General features: G+C 45.4%; 2 protein-coding genes across 2 annotated transcripts; one reads left to right on the top strand and one right to left on the bottom strand.

Moving 5' to 3' along the window:
- Positions 1–430: 430 nt before the first annotated feature.
- nelfa (negative elongation factor complex member A) lies at positions 431–7,344 on the bottom strand. The gene is made up of 11 exons (XM_088990812.1): positions 6,458–7,344; positions 5,289–5,460; positions 5,029–5,190; positions 4,856–4,945; positions 4,527–4,654; positions 4,367–4,436; positions 4,185–4,273; positions 1,985–2,093; positions 1,587–1,909; positions 1,422–1,521; positions 431–841 (listed from the first exon to the last, which is right to left on the bottom strand). The coding sequence occupies exons 1-11, from the start codon at positions 6,665–6,667 to the stop codon at positions 657–659; spliced, it is 1,638 nt and encodes a 545-aa protein (XP_088846938.1). The 5' UTR covers positions 6,668–7,344; the 3' UTR covers positions 431–656.
- Positions 7,345–7,483: 139 nt separating this feature from the next.
- nicol1 (NELL2 interacting cell ontogeny regulator 1) lies at positions 7,484–9,892 on the top strand. The gene is made up of 4 exons (XM_088990816.1): positions 7,484–7,625; positions 7,692–7,819; positions 8,410–8,498; positions 9,326–9,892. The coding sequence occupies exons 2-4, from the start codon at positions 7,699–7,701 to the stop codon at positions 9,392–9,394; spliced, it is 279 nt and encodes a 92-aa protein (XP_088846942.1). The 5' UTR covers positions 7,484–7,625; positions 7,692–7,698; the 3' UTR covers positions 9,395–9,892.
- Positions 9,893–11,614: the final 1,722 nt, after the last annotated feature.

Here is an 11,614-nt window from a genome sequence, read left to right as displayed (position 1 = left end):
TGATGTCTTGCATTTTGTTTTTAACTATTTGCGACAGCGCTCTGCTAGCGCGGTCTCATTTGCTCTAATCACAAAATGTGGGTCAATTCGGTGATTTCTAATCTTTATGAACATTTGAGCCAATCGGTGGAGGTGGGATTGAAGTGGAGCATTGACAAAAAAACATGGCGGTCGGATTTCCTGCAACGATTGTATTTCAATGTACGGGCCGTGTGTGTGTGTGTGTGTGTGTGTGTGTGTGTGTGTGTGCGTGCGTGCGTGAGCGTCATGATTTTTCGGATTGACTTCCACGTTCATCACCAACAGATATTTTTGGGGTGAATCCTTTGGGATGGGTTGAAATTGGGATCCATTTTACGTTGGTTCCGCGAGTCTAAATCAACTGTCGTGCCGTTGGCACTCCAAATAAAAAGATCACATCAACAAAAAGTCTCAACAGTCTGCTGTCATTTTATTTATTTCTGTACGTTTGGGGGAAGGTGGCGGAAGGGAAAACAAATGAATGACTCGTCATGTGTGTACGTGTATGCCTGTGTGTGTTTGTGTGTGAGGGCGCGCGCGGGAGGAAGGACCTTCTCTCTTGCCGCCAGCTAGTTTGGCCCTTAATGGCAACCCGTGTGCGAACGTGAGTGAGTGGAGTCCACCTGTGGCGCCTCTCAGGACGTGTTGGTGATGGGCTTGTATTTTTTCAGCCGGGTCCACTGACCCGTGGAGTAGTTCATTTCGAAGACCGTGTCCACCAGCATGGTGGTGCTGCCCGTGCCGTCCGCTTTGGGCAACACCTCCGTGTGCTCGCTCAGCTTGATCTGGATGATATCTCCCTGTTCCGGGCACGGGTTTTCTGAGAGCAGAAAAAAAAGGAAATAATAAATGGTTGATTTGATTATTGGTGAATTCCGACTATTGATGGACAGAGCAGATGCAGAGCATGACGATTCGGTGCTTGGTTTGCTGCATCGCATTGGAAATCACATTGAGCCTCGTTTTCCAAAATAAAAGTCTACCCTAAATATAGTTCAAATCATGACAAGTTCATACCTGTCAACCTTGGCTAGTAGCTGCCCTTATAAATGATTACAATTCCAATATAAAAGTTGTAGTCAGCCGTACATTATTTGATATGATGAAAAAAAAATGTATAAAATTTGGAGAAAACGTATAAGTTGACAGGTATGCAAGTTACAAATGATAAAACATTGACTCGTCTTTCCGTATTGTGCTCTTATTTTGAAAAACAGAGACCAGTTCGGATCTCACCGGGTTCACCGGATTGAACGGAACGTGACCCAAAATGCTCCCAGCTGTGCCAAGATCACGTCACAGTGACTGTCATGAAGGCACTTGGGGAGGTAAATTTGTCTCCTTGTGTTGCTCATTGGCGGCGCAAATTGACGTTTCAGCCGGACGTGCGACACCGTTACCTCTGGAACCCGCCATGAAGCCCAGGATGAGGGCCTTCTCTGGTCTGGTGACCTTGTTGGCCGTCTTGAACATCTCCTGAGCAGCGTACATCTGGTCCCTCTGAGAAAAGGCGGGCAATCAAAATGGGTTGCGGGTTCGAGCTAGCCATAAAGTGGAACACGTACCGTCAGCGAGAGATTCTTTTTGGGTTGAGGTTGCGGCGGCGTCGGAGCGGGGGCAGGCGTCGGGGTCTGGGGCGCGCCGGGGGGCTGAGCCGGCGTCTCGGGCTGGCCGGCGGTGGCGGCCGCCGGCGGGCCGTTGCTGGCGGGCGTGGAGGCCGGCGTGCTGGGGGAGGCGGGGGTGGCCGGGTTGGCCGCCGCGCCGGCGTTGTACATCGGCGTCCTCTGCTTGTACTGGCCCGGGAGGGTGGCGGCGGGGGCGCCAGCGCCCGCCGTCGCCGACTCCTCCGGTTGGCGAGCCGATTGCAGCGCGTCCCAGCTGGCGTTTGCTGTCGGGGAGACCCAATACGGCCGTCAATCCCGGACTCTCGCGCCCGGATTCTCGCCAAAGAGTGAGCGCTCACCTGGCTGGGCCTCGGAGCTGGCGATGTAGGAGGACGAGGGAACCATGCTGGGCGTGGCCGGCAGGTAGCTGGTGGACGGCAGCGGGTTCTCGTTCAAGGCGCCGAGTTTCTGTCACGGACGCAGACGAATGCTTCACATGTCGCATTCAAACTCAAAGGACAACCGACACCATTTTTTTTTGGTTTCCTAACTGACATCAGAAAAAATGTTTTATAGCTTCTAAAATACCCAAAACACGCAGGATGATATTTTAAGTCAAATGCAAAACACCAATAAAAATGACTTCAAGTGTCCCAAAACGAGCTTAGAACTGGGGATTTTCAGAAAGTCCCGCCCCCTTGTTCGTGACATCACACCAGGATACTCTTTCACAAACTGCCTTGCTCCAGAATCAAAACAATGGCTTCAGAGAGTTCAGATTCGGAGTAGATGCATTCTTATTACTCATCCAGTTATGAATATTGTTCATATAGTTCTGAAGAGCAAAGCATAAATGTTTGCAATCGATTAAAGAAGTCCTTCCGTATCAATTCGAGTCGTCTGGACTCCAATGGAGCGCCCAGAAAATGCACAAGATGCCGCATAATTTGTGTTAACTTACACCTTTTTTATGCGCACACAACGATTCACCATCGCGTTATTTATGTCGTTTTCCTTCTAATTTTGCGATCAACACAGTGATGAAAAAAATTACCCAAAATGCATTGTGTGTCGCTTTCTCGGTCACGGGCATCGTCATCAACTCGGAAACAAGACTTCCGGAGTATTTAGCGCGAGTCTTACAAGGTACAATCTAGCTATATGCGGTGGAATCTTTGTAAAATGCGCTCAGTAAAAGTCATTTGAAGTGATTTTACAAATTATGGACACAACTTGCGCGGAGGTGTTGGTTGTCCTTTAAATGGAAACGGGAGTCATGCACACGTGGGTCGCGTTTTATCTGTGCCGTCGCCAGGCCATTTTTGAGGTTACGCTTCCGATTCAAAATTAATTTAGACTAACTCATTCACTGCCAGCACAGTCAAAACGCATCATTCAAGTCAATAGTCGTGAATGAGTTTTCAGTTTTGATCAACTATGTTTTTTTTAGACATAAATGCTCCAAATTTGGGAAAATTTGAATTACAATTACAAAATGAACCAGAATAAGGATGATCTCAGCTGTCGTGAAGTGAAAAACTGCCGTTTCTTCAGCCGTCATCTGTACTTCTTTGAAGGTGTTGGACGTTTCGCTTCTTATCCAAGAGGTTTCGTCAGCGAACTAAAATTTTTAGCTGGTAGTTTTGGCCCTATATATATCTCTACTGTCCAGACGTGGCGGTGCCAGCCTCTGCTATGATTGGTCCCTGCTCTCAGGTTGGGGGGAGCAGAGGACTACTCCTTGCGGCTACACTGATTATTTCTATTGTCTTGCCTGATTACTTCTATTGTCCTGCCTGAGTCTACGACTGGCCTGATTGCCCCATTTGCTCTGGTATCACCTCATCAGCATAACTAAGCCTATGTTGCCTAAGACGTCTGTTGTAGGAACGATCCCAATTGAACCTCTCCCCACCATGGTGATTTAGTGAAGGGTTTTGCTGTTTTATGAAAATCGCTTCTTTTACTCCCCTTTCAAACCATCAATTTTCTTTCCCTAAGATTTTAACCTCACTGTCGTCAAATGAGCGGTTGCTAGCTTTTAGATGCATATGTACTGCCGATTGAGGCCCACTAGTATTATCCCTGCGATGTTGATAGTCTTTTTTTGAGAATTTGTTTAGTCTCCCCAATGTATTGCTCTTTACAATTTTCATTTTTACAATGTATTGAATAAACCTCTAAAGATGGAGGACACTGATTTGCTGTGGCGGCCCTTTGAAGGGAAACGCCGAAAGGAAAAGAAGAAGATTGAATAAACTACATTTCTTTGTTTTTCATTTGGCTGCCTAAAAATTTTAGTTCGCTGACGAAGCTTTTCGGATGAGGAGCGAAACGTCCGACACCATCAAACAAGTACAGATGACGGCTGAAGAAACCTTCTCATCGATGGACCACTCCTGTACGACTGAGAGCTTACACAGACATCAGAAAATAAGGTTGTTTTCAAACACGTTGAGGAATACCGACGTGGAGTCCATGCGTAAAAGAAATCCCCAAACCGATATGTGCGTAATATTTGCTGTGTACTGCAAAGGACAAACAACACGATTGAATCACCTGTGCAGAAACGAGGCCTGCAGCATAATCCGGCGTGGTGTTCTCCACCACCGCTTCTTCTTTGGCCGCTTTCTCGTCCGCCTCCGTGTCTACAAAAACAAAAGAAACACGACGGGGTACAGTTTGAAGTCTCGCAAGGCTTTCCACAAAGAGGTGCCAGCTGGTGAAATGCGGTGGCTTACCCAAAGTTTTTCTTCGCCTTTTGGCCTCTCTTCCGGCCCCGACCATGTTGAGTTCTTTGATATCGAGCAACTGCACAAAGAAGGGAAAAAGTAACACAGAATCCCGAGCTCGTCACTTTTGCCAGAAACGAGACGGAAATCGTCGCCGCCCGCGCCGTACCTTGACGCCGCGTTCTTTGCGCAGGGGTGTGCGCACCGGGGCGATGGGCGTTCGGTTGCTCGGCGGGCTGAACATGCTCGGAGCTGTGGGACTTCGAAACGGAGCCTTGGGGATCCCCTTCAGGGGGGCTAAAATGAAAACAAATAATTCCGAATCATAAAGGCACCCACTTGTCCAAGTCGCAGCCGTGACTCTGGTTACAAAGAGGGAAGCGGGCTGGATTTTTGCATCACTAGCTCACAAGGAAGTGAGCAACCCAATGAGCAACAGGCGCTTGAACCGCATCATCCCAACGGTCTGCAATTTTTGTCGTTGAACGCGGCACTTACTGGTGGTGTCGATCTTTTTGATTAAACCTCTCCCTTTGGCATGAAAAGGCACTCCGGCGGTCTTTTTCAGCTGCTGTGCAGTCTCGGTGGCTGGAGGAAAAAAAAACATTTTTTTTTTGGTCCATTTAGGCGTCCATGCGCCACGGCGGTCCAGCAAAGAGAAAAGGCCTCACATTTTTGCAACAGCTCAGCTCTCAGCGTGGCACTCTTGGGTTTCCTCTTCAGCTGGAAATGTTTCACGGGAGGCGTGAGGGGTCCCACCAGTGTGGTCAACGCACTCTTGTTTAGGTACTGGCACTCCAAAGGAAGCATGGCAGATGCCTCACATTCCCCGACTGAGCGGGGACGGCCGGGGAGAAAGATTCAACCATATTTCAAAATGAATAGAAAAATCACCAGTAGCACAAAAAAATATCCAATTCAAACGGCCGACCTTTCTCCCTGAGCTCGCCGAGGATATCCTGAACGTTTGGATTCTGCTCCTCCAAGTCCAGATTGAGGGAACCTGTCTCTGGGAAGGACTTGAGGATGTCCGCAACCATCAGCACCCACGGCTCAGAGTCCACCGTGGCCAGCTGGATTATCTCGGAGAGGGCCTCCTTCATCTGGCAACCACAACAACTTTTCAGCATGAATTAGCTTTTCAGATAGGAGGTTTAATCTATTACCCGGTTATGGGTCATCTTTTAACAAAAAAATGGCTTCGGATGTGCAAAAATCTTTCCACTAACATTCATCATATTATACATGTTATAGTGATTTAAGAGCAATGTGGCTGTAATCTTTTGCAGAATTTAAATCTAGTTTGGGAAAGTGAGGCCATTGGAAACATCATGGACATTTTCACACGTTGGCTCGCAGAACCCCTTTCAAACTGTACATGTTTATTGGGAGATATTTTGACGGAATCTTGCTCGCGAGTGGGGGGGGGGGTTAGAGGTGGCAACTGAAATGAACGTTTCGATGAGAATGATGGGTAAGAATCAAATGTCAATGATTTGATTGATTTGAATCCATTTTGACCAGTGTTCCTATTGGCAATATCACACGAAAATATTTGACAGCAATTATATCGTACACGAAATACCAATAATCAGATTTTCAAAAGCGAGAAGAAATTACAGAACAGCTTTAAAGTACAGCATGTCAGGATAGAAAAGTGACACATACTTCCCAAATACTGAATTCGGTTTTGGGATTTACGTTTTTGTTACATGTCTGCTTTGTAGCTCAGCGTGAGAATTTAGGGAAGTGAAATTGTTACCTCGGCTCAATAAAGGTTGGGAAACGAATTTGGAAGGACAGTACCGCCCCCAGATTAAGTTATGTCAACGTTAATCTTGCAAGGAGGACCAGCTCAGTAAATGAGGGAAGGTTTCTGTTTAATGACTCGTTATCACTCGTCATCGATTATGTCGGGAGCTAGCGTGTTATTGAAGTAACCGACTGGCGTTTTTTGCAGTGCGGTGACCGACAGACCGCAGCGACCCCGCGTTCGGGAGGAAGGTCGTGAAAGTGAAGCAGCGCGTTCTTATTTTAAAACAAACTGGTCGAGGGTACGTGAAACCAAACGGCATAAAACGTTGTTGGAGGGCGTCCAACCTCGTCCACGGTTCGTCGGGGAAGATGCAGCATCCCGAGAAGCAACTTGAGTTTGACGGGCGGCGACAAACTCGAGAAACACAGGCGTATATTGTCGATGACGGACACGGTGAGGAGCGACGCGATGCTCGGGGGTGTCCACAGCTCGTCCGTGGAACCCAGTTTGTTGTGAAGCCACAGGCCAGTGTCGCTGTCCTTCATAGACGCCATCTTGGAAAAAGAGGTGTTTTGAGTTCGGGCATTTTAATGGACTACTAAGAAAACGACAGTCAGGACCCCGCCCACGTCTGCGTGATGGCCATTGAACCACATTGAAGTATTTTCAATCGAATTGTTTATACAGTATTACTATGACACAGGGTAGCGGGAATTTTAACATTATTGAATCAAATTAATTCTACACCGCAATAATAAAACGTATCGATCCAGGTGCGGTCTGTTTTTTACATAATGAGTCGTGCGCAAGCGCAAATTGAAGGACTAAAAACTTTATTGAAGATACCACAGAAAACAAACAACTACTCGGTTGTTTCTACAGTACGCGTGTTCTACAATCTACAGAATAAGTGTTGGTGACTGATTACTTAATTTGAGGAAGAAATATGATTTATGTTCTTGAAATCATCGGTGGGGAAAATGGCACGGATGATATGTCACCATAGGAGTGTCAACCAGCCAATTTTACAAAGAATTCTACACTAACACTGAATTTTGATCAATAATGTAAATGCCAATGTAGGTAGCAGTCAAATATGACCGTTGTCTAATATGACCTGAAAAAAAAAAACAATTCCCCAAACAAAGTGTGTGACTTAGCGCGTTACGGCCTTTTGTATGTATTTAAATTGTTCATTGTTCTACGTTGAAAATCTCATGCGATCGTGCATTGACTTAATTGGCCATTTCTTCAAATGGCGAATCAACTGATGGTTCGATAATATTGGAAAGACGTTTCGCCCGCCTTGGGAGAGTTTCGTTCAATTGTTTTATCAATTCCGTTTAGAGATCGGATACTCCCGGGTTTTATTGGAGTGGGGGGTGACGGGTTTTGCCCTCCAAGAAGATGGTGCCAGCATTGCGCATGCGCAAGCTCTTTATTTAAAAACATCTTCACGGGCATCTCGCGGTGACTTGGTGTTCCGAATAACACACCGTCGACAAATTCGGGGTAGGTCAACGAATTACAACGCAAGGTTGCCCCCGTGTAAATAATAACCGAAAGCCGCGCGCCTAGGTGTAGGATGATGGCATCCGGAGGTATGATGCAGGTAGCGATGCTCCTGCTGGCGGCCCAGCTCGTCCTGTGCCGCGGTGGGGCTGCGGATATGGACCGGGAGTCTGGGACGGTCATCCCCGCTGAAAGTACGTGTTCTTATTTGAGTGTCAGTGTGGACATGGTTCCGATGAATCATCTGCGTTGTGTTTTCTGGGTAATACGTGGAAAAAAATTGCTGCATAGCGTACGATGGCGTCGTCGTGGTTATCGCGAACGATTTTAGGAAGGATAAGCCCTTCATACATATGTTATTCTGGTTCAAAATTTTCATGGAAAATTATTTTATTATTTTCAGTCAGGGGGAGAAAAAAGATAGTACGTGAATAACCAAGCGTACCCCCCATTTACTTTACAATGACGTCATTTTAGCCTATCTCGGACATTGAAGTCGAAAAGTTGTGACATTTATATTAAATATTTGGATGCAAAACACTTCTTGGTCGTAATTATAAAACAATTAAATGAGAAAAGTACCAAGGCGGCGTAGTTAAGTTCTAATTTCAGTAAATACCTGAATGAGAAACACTAAGGGCGTTGATAAACTCCAATGATCTTGCGTAACACTGTGTAGTGTCCCCGAGACACATGTGGCAGCGAGTTCGCCAATGAATATTCAGGATGAGCTAAATATAGTCAATATAATAATAAATAAACCAAAACTGTCTCTTTTTTCCAGGTCGCCCGTGCGTCGACTGCCATGCTTTTGAGTTCATGCAGAGGGCCCTGCAGGATCTTAAAAAGACCGCTTTCAACCTAGATGCCAGGGTAGGGAGGACCGTTTTGATTCATCGCCTCAAAATAATGCTTTAGAATCTTCTGTATTTGTCTAAATTGTGTCTTTAGGTGGTCTACTTGTGAGTGGTAAAATGATGTTTTACAGAGTGATTCAAATTCTGTCAAGTAACTGACCTGAACTGGCTTGGCCCCACCTTTTAAAAGTATACACCTGACCACAATGTGTAGGATGCAAGGATGGTGACCACAGCTGGGCAAAAATTGAAAAAAGGCTCTGAATTGATACACATCATTCACTGCCATTCCAAAATTTATTCAGGACTTAAAGTGCCGGTCAGACCTCTGCCAATGTTTTTATCTCCTACGAGGGGGAAGCATTTGCCTTTTGTACAGTCGCCCCCACTTTCAATGCAGATAACTCCAGACCCATATAACTTAGGAATGAACTCTTTTTTTCTGATGAAAGATAAGAGTCTACAGTTCCTTACGCTGGATTAAATGTCCTAAAACCCAATATTCTGTGGTCCTTGAGTGAAAATAACAAAAACACAGGAACTGGAATGGACACATTTTTGCACATTGTCTGACAGTGAATGAGTTAATCTGATTTAATCAAATTGATTAATCTGAATTGATCACAATAAATACACAAATTTGTTTATCCCCGTCGGTAGAATACCTGATTTTAAATATATTTGATAGGTGTATCCCGACAATCGTTTATTTACAACCGCTATCGTAAAAACTGATCACATGACATTCCACGTTGTTAAGAGCTATAGCGAACGTTCACTTTGCCTTTTACAACTTGCCGCTATGGATTTGCTCTGTCTGTGTGTGGTGTTTTTGTGACGCAGACGGAGACGCTGGTGCTGAGGGCGGAGAGGAGGGCTCTTTGCGACTGCATGCCCAGCTCGTTGCGTTGAAACCTCACAAGGCAGACAACTCTTCCAAACTACTTATGTACAGCGATTTTTGACTCCCAACACAGCGGACACTTTAGTTTACACTTTTCTCATGTCCCGAGATCAGTTTGCTTGGATTTTTTTTCAAAATATTGAATTGAATGATGTTTGTTCTTGTTTATTTGTTTATTTGTTTTGGGCAAGAAAACTTGAGAGAGACGTCACTCGTATTTGTTGGGCTTTCCTTAGCGCAGCACTGTAGCATGAATTCACAGCACCTTTTTTTGTAAACGTAGAGCGTATCTATAGATTTTATGGTGATATAATAAGTGATATGCTAGTACTGTTGACCTGCAACGTACTGTGAGCTTTCACATGCAGTACTTAAGAGATTTTGGAATGGAGGCAAATGTGTGTTACTGTCCCTTTTATATGTAGGTCAGTGTACAAATCAGGAAAATGTGATTATTATGTGCTTGCAATCTTTTTGTGTGGTTAAATAAAAAGGTGTGTACTGACTGTATTTTATTTTTGCTTGTTCTATAGCTTATTTGTAGTTTTTCGTCTCAATGTTGACTTCGCTGAAACTTGACTGCGCTGGCAGGCGAGTGGGACTACAGCTTGTTGGAAGAATATGTCAACAATTGCTCGTGTATCCTATTTACTACTTCCCATCGAATTTAGTTCCAGCTATAGCCATAAACTGATTTTCTTTCACAATTTCACTGCGAACGTTTTCGTTTAGGTTCGTGACAACAAGCTCAGTTTTCCCCGTTGTGAACGCCAAAGCAAGATTGCAGTGCCTCGTGGCTGCCGCTAGACGGCGGCGGTGTTCTATGAAAAGGGGGCTGTGTCGCAGCGATGCGCCACCCTGCATCCATCCCGGGTGGTTGCGAGATCTTCTGAAGATAAATGCTGTATATAAAAAAAGGCATCAAGTGAAAACTCAAGCGCTATCTGCAGTGCCCTGAAGGCAATAATGCCTGTGCAATCATCCAAAACGAACAAATGCCAAGTAACATTGCGTATATCCACGAATTGAGCCAAGTACTCACTAATTCGTTTTTTATGTATGAGTTTCACTAGGGCCAATTGGAGCTCTATTGCATCGCAGGGTGGGGGGAAGATTTTCTAATCGGCTACATAAAGTACATATCCAATGCTCGGACGACCATGTCTCACAGTCTTTTCATTTTGTTGATAATTAACACTGTGGTAAAATACAGGAAAATCACAAAACAGCACTCAAATAACGATTGGATTGAAAAGTGTTCCGAGTAACATTATCATAAAATCATACAATTAAAAAGAGGCGATATGTACGTGGCAAATGGTACTCGGGCGCCATGTTGGTGCAGAGCTCCATTTTGACGAAATCAGTCCTTTGCCGCCATCTTGTGGCACGGATCCTAAAAAGACGCATGAACACTACATACTATAGTGTACCTTGTTTATTTATGTATTTTTTTAATCGGTGAGCATTTTTGTTTCTCTCTGTACGCAGGATGGCCAAAAAGACAACTACAGCAACTTTTTTGAACATCTGTTCAAACAGAAGGACGGTAACATACCACAATGTCAGAAGGGAGAGCCAGCAGTCACGCTGCGAGGGGGAGGGGGGTGTTGCAAGATGAGTCAAAGGTCACATTCAAGAAAATGAGAAAACCTCGTGTGGAATTGTTGCATTTGGGGATTTTGGTGCAAATCTATCGCACATAAAGGAGATTTGTTGGAGACTATAAATAGTCCCCAGCGCGGATTGTTTTTAGTGTAATGTTCCAATGCAACAGCCACTGACCAGTCCAATCCAAGCGTTTTGTCCACCAGGAGGGAGCACCGGCAAGAAACATTCCGGGCTGCAACTGCATGGGGAATATAATTTTTGCAATTGAAATAGATATGGAACTTACTCCGATTGATAATTGTGACACGTAATGGTGTGTGCGCATGTGTGAAGGGCGTCACCGGCGTCACTGTTTCGTACCTGCGGCTCTCGGGGGCAGAGGAGTTGGGAGTGGAATCACTGCAGTGCACCAGTGATTTGACGGTAGAGGATGCGCAAACGGGAACCAACTGGGGGCATCAAAACTCCTCCCGCGTGTGATCTGTGCGTGTGTGTGCCAAACGTTCCGATTGACGCATCGTCACTGATGTAGATTTCGCAGCCTTTATATCGACCCAAATCCGCACACCTCGGCTATGATACGGACGCAAGGGGGGACCCGCGTGTCTCTCCTCCTC

This window comes from Hippocampus bargibanti, linkage group LG02 (assembly GCF_051943395.1).
Source record: "Hippocampus bargibanti isolate YZ-2025 linkage group LG02, ASM5194339v1, whole genome shotgun sequence".
In the NCBI taxonomy this organism is placed as follows: Eukaryota; Metazoa; Chordata; class Actinopteri; order Syngnathiformes; family Syngnathidae; genus Hippocampus; species Hippocampus bargibanti.
Note: the sequence above shows the minus strand (reverse complement) of the source record. Positions and strands in the feature narration are given on the sequence as shown.